The sequence below is a fragment of the Heptranchias perlo genome, chromosome 6 (genome assembly GCF_035084215.1).
Source record: "Heptranchias perlo isolate sHepPer1 chromosome 6, sHepPer1.hap1, whole genome shotgun sequence".
Taxonomy (NCBI): Eukaryota; Metazoa; Chordata; class Chondrichthyes; order Hexanchiformes; family Hexanchidae; genus Heptranchias; species Heptranchias perlo.
The window spans coordinates 75,886,775-75,903,523 of NC_090330.1; the positions used below are offsets into that span (position 1 = coordinate 75,886,775).

The 16,749-nt window shown below is 44.1% G+C and overlaps 1 protein-coding gene across 1 annotated transcript in view; it reads left to right on the forward strand.

Moving 5' to 3' along the window:
- Window positions 1–326: 326 nt before the first annotated feature.
- LOC137323065 (palmitoyl-protein thioesterase ABHD10, mitochondrial-like) overlaps window positions 327–16,749 on the forward strand; it is a 30,341-nt gene continuing 13,918 nt past the window's right edge. The window contains exons 1-3 of the mRNA XM_067986463.1: window positions 327–432; window positions 11,747–11,927; window positions 15,766–15,877. Of these exons, the coding sequence (XP_067842564.1) occupies window positions 339–432; window positions 11,747–11,927; window positions 15,766–15,877 (387 nt within the window). The 5' untranslated portion in view covers window positions 327–338. The remainder of the gene's footprint in view (window positions 433–11,746; window positions 11,928–15,765; window positions 15,878–16,749) is intronic.

A 16,749-nucleotide genomic window follows, 5' to 3' on the forward strand; every position in this document is an offset into this window, starting at 1 on the left:
CTGCCGCGTGCAATCCAGGTCAGAGGTCGACATTCCATACTCGGATGTAAGTGGTTGTGAAAGGTTCGGCAGCCTGCGCGCGCGTTTATTAATATTCAGCGCCTGGCTCCACCTCCATGCTCATTAATATTCACCACCTGGCTCCACCTCCATGCTCATTAATATTCACCACCTGGCTCCACCCCCGAGTTTATTAATATTCACCACCTGGCTCCACCTCCATGCTCATTAATATTCAGCGCCTGGCTCCACCTCCATTCTCATTAATATTCAGCACCTGGCTCCACCCCGAGTTTATTAATATTCAATGTTTTTATCCCCGCCCCTCGCTGTATGTGATGGCGGCCGTCGCGTTGTGTCGGTTGCTGGGCCTGGTCGATGTGAGAAGCGCCGCCCTGTGGCAGCGGGTTCCCTGGTCTCCTCGTTACATGGGTGAGTTGCTGAGGGTTACTGGGCCTGAGCCCGGAGCTGTCCGATTGCGGCAGGGGCCGCAGGTTATTTAAGGCAGAAACAAGCGCCGCAGGCTGCTTCCAGGGGAAGGTCCAGAGGAGAGCGTTGGGCTGGGGCTGGGTCTGGGTCTGGGTCTGGTCTCTGGTCTCTGGTCTCCAGGCACTTGTGCCACCCAGTGACTGTTGTGTTGGAATAAGCCGATTAGTTTGTATTGGAAGTAGCAGGTAAATGATGTCTCGGGACATGTGGGGGTGGGACCTGCTCTATTAACGTTGTGGTGCTCATTGCACAGCACCCAACACCTGGCAAGACAATTTTGCACAGGCCAGATGTTAGCGGAAACGGCAAACCACTGCGTCTGCTAGTTGGACCCCCAACCCTTTGGCTGAGAAAGCACTGTAAGCAATGAGAAAGTGGATCGCTGCTACTAGTCAGTTGAGTGCTCAGACCGGCCAGAGAAACTGGCATCCTGTTTTGGTTGGGTAACCACGTTTATTTTGCCCTCAGTGGCGCTGCTGCCTTTGGAGAAAGTCACCTCATCAGATGGGTCTTGGTACCTCTAGTGCTTTTTCACAGTAAGTAACCTAGGCTGACACTTCAGTGCAGTACTGAGTGAGTGCTGCACTGTCTTTCGGATAAAATAGCTAACAACAGCTAATAATAAAGATCAGAAGGCCAACCAGTGAAATTACTCCAATTATTTTTTGAAACCCCTTTGGCTGCCATCTTGGTTTCTCCATTAAGCTAAGCGTGTATTACCAGAAATAGCTTATGCCATAACAGATAAAATTATGAAATTCGCAAGAAAATAGTTAAACTTCCCTATACATTAGGATTTTATGCATTTGTTTGAAGTCTATGTGGCATTGTTTTTCATCAGAGGCCTTTGCCTATAAGAAAAGGCAGAGCTTTGAGTTCCATACCATCACTTAATTGAAGAGACTTAAGCTGGCAGGTTCTAGTATGTACCTGTGTATATAATATTATGGTTGACAGCAAGACAAGCCGTCACAGAGCATATCCAGGCTTGCTGGTTGTAAGCCAGCCTCCTTCTCTATTCTGCATCAATAAAATAAATACTTTTTTTTTTAAAGTAATACAAACAGCAGAATTTTTAGAAGGACTGTAGCACTATTCAATTTTGAAGGGAAGTTCTGAATAAAAGTCCTGAATTTTAAATGTTTTACTAAAATGTTCAGCTTAAGTACTGTTGCAGAGGTATGTGGGAAAGAACGAAAGATGCAACTTAAAGATGAAACTATTGGTGAATGTTATAAAATCCCTAACTATAGACTGTAAAGGTAAAGAACTACTTCTTATCTGTGGTGTTTGAGGGATCATACTTATTTATCTACCCATCTTCATTAGGTAAGGAAATCACTCACTTTACTTTCCAGGATGGAATCAAGAAACATTTCCTGTACTGTTTCTGAAGAGATCCCTTCCAGTCTTCTTTCCAGATTCTTTCCATAGAAATTTGCTGTGCTCCCCAGTTCCACCTCCACACCCCAATAGCTTATTAGTGTAACCGCTGACTTACCATAAGCAACACTTGGGGAGATCTGCTAATATTTTATAGCAATCTATACATTATGTATTTTATGACTTTATATAGTATAGGGCTCCTGTCATTGCAAAACATTGGGGTAGAGTTTCAACTTGTCGCCCGGGTGTAACTGGCATTGCGGATCGGCCACTAGTTAAAGAAACTGCCCGATTTTCATTTCCACGGAAACATAAATCGGGCGATTTTTTAATATATATATATATATATACAATGGGCGACTGATTCACAACACCAGTTTTACACGTGGATGGCAAGATGAGAACCTACCCCAGTATGTCATTCTTAGAATGAGCAATGCATGGGAGATGATCCATCAGGACATGTTGTTGTTCCTTTGTGCTCTGAAAAAGCAATCACTTTTCGAATTCCAAACATAGCTGAGGGGAAAACTACAGCACTATAGGAAAAAGGAGGTACATTTTCTCCCTCTCTGAATGCATGCTTTCATATTATAGAGGAAAAGGCCAAACTGGAACAGTGAAAATGCACAAATTCACAAGAAATCCTACCATTCATGGGTCATTGTTTCTATCACAAATTATTGCATTGTTTTCTCCCATCCTCGACTGAAAGAGCTAATCCTTTCTGTGGTAAAGACAGAACAAACTTGCATTATGTAGCACTTCACAACCAATGCATTACTTTTGACGTGCAGACAGTGTTGTGATGTAGGCAAAAACAGCAGCCAATTTTGGGCAAAGCAAGGTCCCACTAATGGTAAATGAATCACCAGTTATTCAGTTTTGGTGGTATTGGTTGGTGGAACAATGGTGTCCAGTTCACCAGGAGGACTCCCTGCTGTTCTTCAAATAGTCCCATGGTGTCTTTCTCTTCTACATGAGTAGACAAACATGGCCTCAGTTTAACATTTCATCGGACAGATGTCACCTCTGACGGTGCACTGAAATAAAGTAGGTTACTTGCTCAATTCTGGGAGTGAGGCTTGAGCCCACAATCTTGTGACTAGGAGGCAATAGTGTTTCCAACTGAGCCAAACTGACACTGATAGTTACACAGGGGCTGGCAGCCCTCTGGGACCTTTCCCAAATGGCTGAGCGTCAGTAGACTATTTAATCATGGAAGTCATCACAACGAAGACCATAGTACTGTTCACGATGCACACTTTTCAGTAGTGATCAATAGTTAGCAATAAGGAGTGGAAGTCCTAGATCCTGCAACCCCACCTTATCTGGTTCAACCTCTTCATGTGGCAGCAAATTCCACTTCCTCATCACTCGGTGTCAAGAAATTCCTCCTAAACTCTTTCTTTGATCTGTTAGTGGCTATCTATAATTATATGCTGGAGTCTATAATTAAGGATAGGGTGACTGAACACCTCGAGAATTTTCAGTTAATCAGAGAGAGCCAGCATGGATTTGTGAAAGGTAGGTCGTGCCTGACAAACCTGATTGAATTTTTTGAAGAGGTGACAAAAGTAGTGGACAGGGGAATGTCAATGGATGTTATTTATATGGACTTCCAGAAGGCATTTGATAAAGTCCCACATAAGAGACTGTTAGCTAAGATAGAAGCTCATGGAATCGAGGGAAAAGTACAGACTTGGTTTGGAAGTTGGCTGAGCGAAAGGCGACAGAGAGTAGGGATAATGGGTAGATACTCACATTGGCAGGATGTGACTAGTGGAGTCCCACAGGGATCTGTCTTGGGGCCTTAATTATTCACAATATTTATTAACGACTTAGATGAAGGCACAGAAAGTCTCATATCTAAGTTTGCCGATGACACAAAGATTGGTGGTATTGTAAGCAGTGTAGATGAAAACGTAAACTCACAAAGCGATATTGATAGATTAGGTGAATGGGCAAAACTGTGGCAAATGGAATTCAATGTAGGTAAATGTGAGGTCATCCACTTTGGATCAAAAAAGGATAGAACAGGGTACTTTCTAAATGGTAAAAAGTTAAAAACAGTGGATGTCCAAAGGGACTTAGGGGTACAGGTACATAGATCATTGAAGTGTCATGAACAGGTGCAGAAAATAATCAAGAAGGCTAATGGAATGCTGGCCTTCATATCTAGAGGAATAGAATACAAGGGGGCAGAAGTTATTCTGCAGCTATACAAAACCCTGGTTAGACCGCACCTGGAGTACTGTGAGCAGTTCTGGGCACCGCACCTTCGGAAGGTCATATTGGCCTTGGAGGGAGTGCAGCATAGGTTTACTAGAATGATACCCGGACTTCAAGGGTTAAGTTACGAGGAGAGATTACACAAATTGGGGTTGTATTCTCTGGAGTTTCGAAGGTTAAGGGGTGATCTGATCGAAGTTTATAAGATATTAAGGGGAACAGATAGGGTGGATAGAGAGAAACTATTTCCGCTGGTTGGGGATTCTAGGAGTAGGGGGCACAGTCTAAAAATTAGAGCCAGATCTTCCAGGAGTGAGATTAGAAAACATTTCTACACAAAGGTGGTAGAAGTTTGGAACTCTCTTCTGCAAACGGCAATTGATACTAGCTCAATTGCTAAATTTAAATCTGAGATAGATTGCTTTTTGGCAACCAAAGGTATTAAGGGATATGGGTCAAAGGCAGGTGTAAGGAGTTAGATCACAGATCACAGATCAGCCATGATCTTATCAAATGGCGGAGCAGGCACGAGGGGCTGAATGGCCTACTCCTGTTCCTATGTTCCTATCTTATTTATGCCCCCGTGTTCTGGACTTGCGGAAACAGTTTCTTCGCATCCATCCCATCAAACCCCTTCAGAATTTTAAAGACCTCCATAGGGTCTCCTTTTAGTCTTCCCTTTTCCAGCAAGAAGTGCCTCAGCCTGCACAACCTTTCCTGATAGTTGCACCCTGGGCATCAGATAATCTTTTCCCACACTGCTATATCATGACTTCAATTTAAGCCAGTCATCTAGTTCATTTTTGACAATCTTGGGCAGCAAGCATGTTGTGTTGTTTCTCACGTCAGAAGAAGTTCTGGTACCATTTATCAGTTTTGTCTAGCTATTGAACTACCATTCCAAATGACAGCCAATTCAGGCCTTGTTGAATTGATCAAACCTTCATGGTTAATCCCAGCCATGTAACTGCTGGTCAGTGACAGTCCTGTGAATTCTTTCCAGTGACGGAAACGGATGACATCTGTCTTTGTTGTCTTCTATCATTCCTCAACTTGTCTTGATGTGAAGCCTATTTCAGACTCTGCTCAGGCTAAACGTGTTTGACTTAATCACAAAAACGGAAGCTTATCCTTGAGACTATCCAAGTATGATTTTTAATGCTATATGGAGAGGTCAGAATCTAGTGTGGTGACACATGTCTTTACCATCAGCCTGGAGAGATAGTGGATGCATTGGTTATGATCTTCCAAAATTCCCTAGATTCTAGAACGGTCCCTGTGGATTGGAAGGTAGCAAATATAACCCTGCTATTCAAGAAAGGAGGGAGAGAGAAAACAGGAAACTACAGGCCAGTTAGCCTGACATCAGTCGTCGGGAAAATGCTGGAATCCATTATTAAGGAAGTGGAAACAGGGCACTTAGAAAATCATATTTAGATTAGGCAGAGTCAACATGGTTTTATGAAAGGGAAATCATGTTTGACAAATCAACGAGTTTTTTGAGGATGTAACTAGCAGGGTAGATAAAGAGGAACCAGTGGATGTAATATATTTGGATTTTTGAAAGGCATTTGAAAGGCACATAAAAGGTTGTTATGCAAGATGGGGTTGGGGTAATATATTAGTGTGGATAGAGGAATGGTTAACAGACAGAAAACAGAGAGTAGGGATAAACTGTAATTAGTGGAATGCCGTAAGGATCGGTGCTTGGGCCTCAGCTATTTACAATCTATATTAATGACTTAGATGAAGGGACCGAGTGTAATGTATCTAAGTTTGCTGACGATACAAAGCTGGGTGGGAAATTAAGCTGTGAGGAGGACACAGAGTCTGCAAAGGGATATAGACTGGTTAAGAGAGTGGGCAAGAAGGTGGCAGATGGAGTAGAATGTGGGGAAATGTAAGGTTATTCACTTTGGTAGGAAGAATAGAAAAACAGAATGTTTTTTAAATGGTGAACAACTGTTAAATGTTATTGTTCAGAGAGATTTGGGTGTCCTCACACAAGACACACAGAAAGTTAGTATGCAGGTACAGCAAGCAATTAGGAAGGCAAATAGTATGTTGGCCTTTATTGCAAGGGGGTTGTAGTACAAGTGTAAGGAAGTCTTCCTGTAATTGTATAGGGCTTTGGTGAGACCATACCTGGAGTACTGTGTACAGTTTTGGTCTCCTTATCTAAGGAAGGATATATTTGCCTTAGAGGCGATGAAACAAAGGTTCACTAGATTGATTCCTGGGATGAGAGGGCTGTCTTATGAGGAGAGTTTGAGTAGAATGGGCCTATACTCTGGAGTTTAGAAGAATGAGAGGTGATCTCATTGCAACATATAAGATTCTGAGGGAGCTTGACAGGGTAGATGCTGAAAGGTTGTTTCCTCTGGCTGGAGAGGCTAGAACTAGGGGGCATAGTTTCAGAATAAGGGGTCGGCCATTTAAGACTGAGATGAGGAGGAATTTCTTCACTCAGAGGGTTCTCAATCTTTGGAATTCTCTACCCCAGAGGGTTGTGGATGCTGAGTCCTATTCAAAGCTGAGATGGATAGATTTTTGGACTCTAGGGGAATCAAGGGATATGGGGAGTGGGTGGGAAAGTGGAATTGAGGTCGAAGATCAGCCATGATCTTATTGAATGGTGGAGCAGGCTCCAGGGGCTGTATGGCCTACTCCTGCTCCTATTTCTTATGTTCTAATTCACAAGATCATTCCTTAAAGAAACACAAGTGGATCTCAGAGGAGGGAGTCTGCAAGGTCATCAGATTTCTGCATTTTCTGTATTTGTTTACTTGCTAAAACATTGGCCCAGATATTTACGGGGAGGGTGCGGGTGAGGCCGAAATTGGCTGAAGAGTCTGGCAAGACCTGGAATGTGCAAGTCCTGCCGATCTTAGCAGCAGGGCCTTATTTGCAACTTGTAGGTCCGCCTCCCGTCCAACCGCTGGCCAAATGGACAGCCTGGCCGGCGGGCGGGATCTCTGAGTTGGGGGGGGTGGGGGGGGGAGACTTCTGCAATCTGGAGGGCTGGGGGGAGGATGCCCGCGGTCTTGAGGGCTGGGGGAGGCTGGAGATTGGGGCTTGGGGAAGACGAAGGCTTCCTTGAGGGACCTGCAGGAGCACAACTCCTCTTGGCCCACAAGGAGTGCTGAAAGAGCCACTTTCCTTGGGGAGCCAGCAGCTCCCAACTACGTTTCACTGCTGAGTTTCCCGACCCCCGAGAAATCAAATGGGGCTCCCAATAGGATCACGATTTAAAAATGTTAATAATTGTCCCACCTCTCCACGGCGGGCCACTCGCACGCCCCAATATCCGCCGCCGTAAAAATGGCAGCGGATACGTGAGCGACATGTTGGGATTGGGTTACGCGGATTCCATATTTTGACATCACCTCCCCTGACCCTTTCCTGCCCATCGTGGTGGGGGGGGGGGGGGGGTGGGGGGTGGGGGTTGGGTTAATATCGAGGCAAAGAAGACTCAAGTAATCTCCCCTTTATCTCTTGTTACCAAAAGTCCACTTGATCAATCATAGCAAAAAAGTACCAACAAGGAACACCTAACCAACGGAGCAATTAAACCCCTCAATTTATTTTCATATCTGCCGTTCACAAGCCAGCAATTACATAATCAGCCAATCACGTTACTTAAATAATTTCTTTAGTGTTTATAACATACAAACACAAAGGGCCTGATTTTAGCAGGCCTGCGGGTTTCCGGCGGGTTGGGTTTCGGGAGCGTGGTCAACACGCTCGGAGAAATTAGTGTGTTGCCCGCGCGATCGTAGCAGGCAACAAACTAATAGGAATCAATTACCTGATCCTCCGGGGTCCGCGGCGCTGGCCTGCGCGTCGGTCGGGCTACGCATGCGCAGTACGATCTGTCAGCTGGTGGCTCTCTAGTTAAAGGGGCAGTCCTCCACTGACAGATGCTGCAACCAATGGAACAAATTGCAGCATGGAGCAGCCCAGTGGGAAGGCTGCTCCCAGTTTAATGATGCCTCACCCCAGGTATCATCAGATGGGGTGAGGAGGAGGGGGAGGACACAGATCTTCCCCCAGGCGGGCGGGAGGAAGCGGCCTGCCTCTGCCACCAAGAAGGCCTGGCTCGAGGTGGCAGAGGGGGTCACCTGCGCCACCAACATATGGCCCACCTGCATACAGTGCAGGAGGCGCTGCAATGACCGCAGTAGGTCAGCCACAGTGAGAACACGAAGTCTTTCCCCTACACTCCGTCTGCCACAACACTGCCCCCACCCCACATCTCCTTCGGCACCGCCAACACTACTCTGTCACATCACCCTTCATACCCACTCAAACCCCATCCTCATCTTACCTCCACCTACTCACCTCGCCAGTACTCATCCTGCCATTAACATGCAACCCAATCCTCATACAATCTCATTGCTCCATCCCATACTCACCCTCTCGTGCATCTCCCTCACAGCCAGCCTCACTCAACCTGCCACCACCTGTGCTGCAGCCACAGGGCATGCATCACATATGTGCAGTAGGCAGCATAAGGCAAACGTGTCGTGAGCATGAAGGGGGTGCACAAGGGTGTCTGAGGGTTTGTCATGGGTGTTACCTATATTGAATTTCAGAGCAACAAACAGCACACATTATATTGACACCACCACTGCCATGTCTCCGCGAATCCTGTCCGTTGTGTCCAATAATGCCTGCTCCTGGGTATCACTATGAGGACCCACCACTGATGCCACCCATCGTGTTACTGCAGAGTAGGTGCAGGTGTATTTGCAGGGCTCGTCCGCGCAGACGACTGAGAGACATCGGCGGTGTAGCCGGCTGCACCCTGGAAGGATGCGGAGAAGAAGGTGTGGAGGGCAGTGGTGACTTTGCCAGCGACAGGTAAGCAGTTGGTGCTGGGGCCAGCCAGGAGCAGCTCGGCATGAAAGAGGCTGCAGATCTCCACGACTACATGTCGAGCGAATCTGCGCCTCCCTGTGCACTGCTGCTCGGAGAGGTCCGGGGAGCTGCGCCTCGGTCTGTGGACCCTGTGGCGAGGGTAGTGCCCTCTGCGATGCGTCTCTCTCTGCGGTAGCCCTCCCTCCTGCTGTGCAGGTGGGCGTGCAACAACACCGTGTTGGGGGGCTCCACATCTCTGCGGCGGACGGCGTGGACTGCGAGGCTGCTGGGGCTGGTCATGCTGTTCGTCCTCCGAGGGTGTCCACACACCACCCAACTGGCAGGTGTTGGTCTGAGGGGTTGTGCAGGGTAGGTGGGTGGTTCCTCGGACTGGGGCTGCAGTTTTGTGTCGGTCTGTCCTCTGGCTTGGCGGGGGGTGGTGGGGGGCAGGGGTTGCCCTATGTGACGCGGTGGCCTCCTGTGTGGGTGAGGGCTCTCCCCCGTGGAGTGCACCTTGGCACCTGCCACAGGCTGCTGGCTGCAACACGCCTGGTTGGAGAGGGACTGTTTCCCCCAGTGTGTGAAACCCACTGCCTTGAACCTAAAATCCCACACTTCCTCTTTTGACAGCTGCTTCAGCTCATTAACTGACCTCAACAAGCAAGGTAAGTACACTCAAGTGGAACCCCGCTGGCTTTAATTGCCTGCGGGATTCCCACCAGCGGGGCTTGCGCGCGCAGCCCCGCACGTCAGCGCGGTACCCGGAAGTGGCCGGGATTTCGTCGCGATCCGGTCACGTGACCGGATATCGGGATTTTCGGGGCCACCCCGCTGGGAACCCGCCGGAAACACGACGCCAAAATCGAGCCCAAAGAATTAGGCAATTCTGAAAACATTTGCTGAACTTGCTCATAAAAATGATGGCACAAATGACTATAAGAAGTTTTCACAGATAAGGCTGCCCTTCTGTGGAGTTTGGGCTTGAGTTGGAAATCTTCCCCAGGAGGAAGAAATATAGTCATGTAAGTAACTGAAGGTTTTTTTGGGGAGGGAGGAAGGTCAAATAAATTTAAGTATTTGCATCTTGAGCAAAAGTTGAAAATCTACTATGGAATGTAGAGCAAAAAGAATTGAAACAAGTAACAAACTTGCATTTGTATAGTGCCTTTCATGTCTTCAGGGCATCCCAAAGTGCTTCAGTGCCAATGGATTTGAAGTGTATTCACTGTTATGTAGGCAAACGAAGCAGCCAATTTTGCACAGCAATATCCTACAAACAACACAGATAAACAACCAGTTAATCTGTTTTAGTAGAGTTGGCTGAGGGTATCGTTGGCCAGAGGATTGGGAAACTTCCCTGCTCCTATTCAAAGAATGCCATGGAATCTTTTACATTCCCCAGCACCTCTCACAGTACCGCATTGAAGTTTCAGCCCAGATCATGTGCTGAAATACTGGATTAAACCTTGAGCTCACAATCTTTTGACTCTGAGGCAAGAGTGCTACCAACTGAGCCAAAGTGACGGTACAACTCCATGGACCCATTTTTGGACGTGCGAGGGGAGCAGGGTACAATCTCTGCACCTGAATGATGAGGCCTGAGGCGCCCCCGATATCGGGCCTCAGGCCTCATTTCAATTAAGTGGGCGAGCTGCAGAGTACAAGAGGCAGCTCGACCGATGAAGCATTGCTAAAGATCGGGCTGCTGCTATTGTCAGATAAGTCAGAAAGATAAGTCAGAAGTGGGGGGGGGGGGGTGCGGTCGATGGCCAGGGGATGGATTGTCGGCCAGGCGGAAGGAATCGGTCACTGGGTTGGGGAGATCGGTGGCCGGTGGGTGGGGGAACGACCTGTGTTCTTTTAATGTGGGGTCAGGAGGAGCACTCCTGCTGTGCTGTGCGAGTTCGGCACGTGACATGTGAGGCGCTAGGGCATTCAAGATGTATGAGACCCTAATTTAAATAAATTATTTCCACCTTTAAAAGTTCCTGATGTGCACTCCTGACGCCAGCACAAGCACTTTATCCAATATGGCAGGCAGCACTCTTCCGGCTGGAAATGTATGTGCGCTTCCTGCCTGCCATTTTGGATGCTGTTTTGCGCCTGCAGGGCTGAATTTCTAGGCCCATTATGTAAATGACTAGAATTAGGAGATTTTGGTAAGGGAAAAGCAAAGTTTCTTACATCTTAAGCAAGTTTTATAAAATTCTAGGTAAAGTTACAGGATGCATAGATACAATATTTGTATCTTTCAGTATCTTATCAGTAAGTTGTGATATTTTTACCTCGAGGCAGTCATGTTAAGTATTGCTTGAGTAAATTTGCTAGATTATCATGATTGTTTAGGTTGCAGCAGGACTGCGGTAAATGCCAGAAACCATTGTCCAGAGCCCAGGTTACCTGTGAGCAATGCCGCAGGAGATAAATACAGCGTGCTCAATAGAGCAAAAGTGGGAGAGACTTGTAGAAAAGGAAAAGAGGAGGTGGGTAATAAGAGCTGGAGACAAACACTGAGAAAATGATGGAAAGAAAGGAAACTTGGAATGCAAACAAAAACCAAGCAAGAAGGAAACTTACAGGAAGGTGCATGATTTTTTCCATTTTGTGCATGAGCAATGTCATGGGTGATCAAGTAACACTAAATGTGGAAAATTCTGTTTTGAACTGCTGAAATGTAAACCTTTTGAATGTAGGTTACTTACTAACGAGCTTGAGCTGTTTTGTATCTAACCAGTGTAAAGATTGCCTGTATATGTTGATCCATGTTTTGCTCTTCCAGAGTGCCGGAAGAAATCAACCCAATACCTAACTCGTCCAGATCAACCTAAATTAGCATATAAGAGAATAAAAGGTAAAAGCCCAGGAGTCATTTACCTGCCTGGTTTTGCATCTAATATGAAGGCACACAAAGCAGTGGCACTTGAGGACTTCTGCAAATCACTTGGGCATTCATTTATAAGGTAATATATGGAAAGATTATAATAGGCATCTTTATTACTTATTGCACTTTTATAAGTACAATGTTTGCTGACATTGGACACATATTGCTCCAAAATGGCAGCTTAGTTAATCTCAATTTACTGTTTGGCTACATTATATTTTTACCTCTGGGATGTATTTTTCCCTCCATTCCCTGTTGCAGTAATTAGAGTTATTGGGCCGGAAATTGCTCTTAAAATAACGGTGAACCCAGCAGCGCTCACCGTGATTAATGGGCAAATCGAAGAGCAAGTTCTGGCGACCGCACATGCGCAGTCAAATGCGGAAATCCGGAACTTGCTCTTCCTAATTCAACGGTGATCTGAAAGCGTCGCGGATTGACAGCTCGCTGGTTGGCTCTCCATTGAAAGCAACAGAGGAGTGTGAACTTGCTGCTGGAACTTGGTAAGTAAACACTAAAATGCGCTGAAAAAGTTAGGGCTGCCCTGAAATGGCGCTATGTTAATCTCGTGCATGTTAATTACTCTGTATGGGATGCAGTGAAAACCAAGCTAGAACCTTGGGACGGATTCTATGTTCTCTATCGACAGCTAATGAAGCCAGGATTCAGCCAGGAGGAGCTTTTTTACTGTCAGAGAGCTGTTTAAAAAGTCTGAGAGCCGGGTGTCAGAATTTTCAAATGTGGACTCCCATTCCTCCCGATTTTAATAGTTTTTGGATATTTAAAAAAAAAATGTTTTTTTTAATTTAAAAAATTTAACATTTTTATTTTCTTTACTTTTTCTTTCTGTTTCTTTTATCTCAGTCTTTTAATCTGACCCTCTCCTTTATTTCGCTTTCTCTATCTGATGTTATAGTACATTTACTAATCTTATCTGGCACTTTCTGGTTCTTAGTTTGCACGGTTTGTGAATGAGCTTCACTTCCTGGTTCAAGCTTCAAGCTGATTGGTGGAGGGGATATAGAGATCCTTTCCTCCTCTCACCGCTCGGAGAAGCCTGAGAACGAGCGCTGCACTTCCTGCAGCTCTCAATTAAAGCAAGTTTACGCCCAGGAGACCGTGAAAAGTTTGTGGGTAAGTTAATTACTTACATGTGTTCGCTGCTCAGCGCAATTTCCGGCCCAATGTCTCAAATGTAAAATAAAACCAGCATTGTACTGTATAGTTGTGGTGGCTTCATTCGCTGCCTGCTTTGCCCACTCGAAGCAGTGTCAGAAACAATAGGGATGCAGCAAGGTGTGAGCTGTCCAGTTCTCCTTTCTATATAATTTAAGGTTCCTTTCCTCTTTTTTTCCTTCCCCCACTCAAAAAATATAAGGATCACTTGTTGCTATATTGAGTATTATGAGTGTGCACAAGTCAATTTCTTGTATACCTCTAGAATATAAGTTGTAAATTACTTTTTCTTCTGCGTAGGATTGGTATTCCATTTAAAAAACATAGGCAGCACAATTTTATTTTTAATGTATAACTGTAGCATTGAAACAGCATTAAATATATTATTCGCCTTCATTCAAATATTTTTATCACTGATTTGCTGGTAGCCAATGCTTAAGTCAATAAAACTCTCTTGTCGTCAATGGAAGTTGCAGCCCTCCCCCCCCACCCCCCCATAAAACACTTGGTTTACGCAGTCATGATTTCATGCAAGAAATCAGTCATATTCTGCAATTTTATATCGCATTCCTACATTTATTTTCAAGTATTTCTCTCCCTTCTGTTTTTCAAAAGTTATTCATTCTTAGGTACTTTGGGAGGGTTTTTTCATTTTCTATGTGAATGCCTTTCTTCTCCTTGGAAATCTTCCTCCTCATTCCTATAAGTCCCACCCTCTTTGAGGATCAACATTAAATCATGTGAAATGTATATGTCTGCCATATCTTGGTTTCTTTCTGCTCAGTAGTATTGTAATCTCCATTATGCATTTCTCTCCTTTCTTCACTCGCTTTTCTGTTGCTCTCTGCCTTCATCCTTTTCATTCTTTGGTGCTACTAGAGCTACTTCTTTTTGTTCTATGCTCTCCCTCTTTCCTTACTAACAATTTTTATCACTTGGACTTTAATTCTATCCCGTTTGTCATTGCTCATCCAGAATTCTAGTTGGCCTTTTCCCCCCCCACCGGCCCCCAAGTTATTCCTCAGCACACCTTTCCTCAACTTCTCCATACCCAAATATGATGATTACCCAATAGCCTTAACTTGGGTCTCTTCATTTTTAATTATATTATAAATAGTTGTTCCTTGATTACTGCTACCTCTGACAAAGGGCTCAAATACCAGAGGACACAAATTAAAATTTTGGATGTTAAGAGTAAGAAGGGATGTCAAGTGGCAATTTGTAGAATAAGTTTCCAGGGAAGGACATTGATGTGAACAATCTAAATGGGTTCAAAAGGCAACTAGATGTCCTTTGGGAGAGATAAGAAATTGGGATATAATGGTGATAAAGTGGAGTTGTGATCAATTAAAAAGGATTGGGTTGGTTGCGTTAAATGACCTTTTCTTACTCCTAAAAATTTTAACGTCCTTTTGTAAAATTCCAGTCTGAGTTCTCTATTTGTTCCAAAAAAGGAAACCGTATTACTGCTTTATGGAGGAAGATTTGTAGCCTCACTGGGTATAATCAATACCTATTATTCTTGGCTACCTCTGAATCATGTTTACTTCCTCTGCTTAGCAAGACATTCATCTGAAAAGTTTATAGGTACTGAGTTGTTGTTCTCCTCGTAACAAATTGCCCAATGTCTCTTTAAAATGTGCACCTTTACTAGTAAATGCTGCAGCTTTATAACGTACTCTTTGATATGTTGGTTCTTTAATAATCTGCAGTAATTCTTCAAACACCTTTTTGGAGGAAATTGGTGAATCACTCCTCTTAACCTTCAGAGAAGTTGAACACTTAATTTGAATCACCTTTGTTAATTGTCAGGATGTTGTCACCAGCTCAGTCCTTCCCATCAGATTTGAGGATTGATTCAAGCAATAATCTTTTTCAACTTCATAGGTATCAAAAGGTATGGTCATGAGTTTTTTTCTTAAATCAAACAACGCAAATATTTCATTAACGTAGATTATTAAATCAAATAAAACCATAGGTTTTGCATAGATATAGTTTACATAGAATTACAGACAATTTACAACACAGAAACCAGCTGTTCGGCCCAATTGGCCTATGCCGATGTGCCCTGACCTTCGTCATGGGTCTACTATGCTGTACCTTATCAAAGGCCTTTTGAAAATCCAAGTATATTACATCTACTGCATTACCCTTATCTACTCTTTGTGTTACTACTTCAAAGAATTCAGTAGGTTGATCGAGCATGATCATCCCTTTTGAAATCTGTGGTGTCTATTCTTAATTATATTTTTGGTTTCTAGATGACTTTCGGTTACATCTTTGAGTAAAGATTCCATTATCTTTCCTACCACCAATGTTAAGCTAATTGGTCTATAGTTTCCTGGACTTGTGCTCTCTCCCTTTTTAAACAAACTTACTTCACACCATAGGAATCCTAATTGATAGGAGGTTGACCGTGGGTGGGTTGAGCATGTGTGGGTCAGACATACATGTTTTTACAGTGGAATGAGTATGTCCCTAAAAAGCCCTGCTTTTTAAAATCTAAAAGATTACCTACAATTTAAATCAACAAACCAATCCATTCTAATGTTATATGCAATTTGAACATTGATTCAACGAAACAAACAGCAGACAGAGAAAATAGATTGTTATTTTAAGTATCTCTTGTAATCGTCATTCGTATTTTAAATGTAAGTTTCTACAAATTTATCTTTAAGTGATTTATAAAGCTGGCAGTTTGAAATCTTATGTCTTACAACATTTGGTTTTGCCTCTATAAGGTTTGATTATACGGGATGTGGTTCATCTGGAGGAATCTTCAGTGAGTGTACAATAGGCCAGTGGAAGAAGGATGTTTTGTCTGTGCTTGATGAGCTCACAGAAGGACCGCAAGTAAGATTTTACGGCCTAAGTAAATTATTGGGAACAGACTTGCTTTCCAGTAAATTCAGAGGTATATAAGGTGAACTACCATTGGCTCTAATTGTAAAAGGCAAATGTTCATATTGCCAACTAAATACAGTCCAAATGTGGAAAGAGAAAAAAATAGTTTTGAACTTCACTTGTTGTATTGTACTTTTGAGATGATAACTAGCAAAGCTGAAAACAAAGAAAAAACCCTAAAACACTTCATATATTGAAGCCCCACAAAGCAAAAAGGAAGTTCCATCATGTTATGAGGGGAAAAATACCTGAGGACATTGGCTGTTTAACAAATCTCTGCTTTGCACTATCAATCCACTCTCCTGTCCACAGAAGTAGCTTTCCTGTACCATGTCATGGACACACACATTCTTGTAATCAGCATATCTCTATGTTGAACCAGACTGTTCGCAACTTTAACATCCTGATCAACCTCGAGCTATGTTTCTGACCCCCATATCCTCTCCATCACCAAGACCACCTAGTTTCACCTCAGTCCATCTGCTGCTGAAACCCTCATCCATGCCTTTGTCACCTCTAGACTCGACTATTCTAATGCTCTCCTGGCCAGCCTTCCATCCTGTACTCTCCGTTATCTTCAGCTCATCCAAAACTCTACTACTTGTATTCTATCCTGCACCAAGTCCCAATCAGTCTTCACCTCCGTCCTTTTAGATGCGTGTGTGAGAGAGATGGTGGAGGAGGGCTAATGTTCTGTCAGGTCAGGAAATTCTGTTTTACTGCCGTTACATTGTAGACACCAAAAACTCAGCAGATTTTTGATTGATTCTGGTCTGTGGGGATCCAGAAATAATTCATTTTAAACAAGTAGATTATAATAG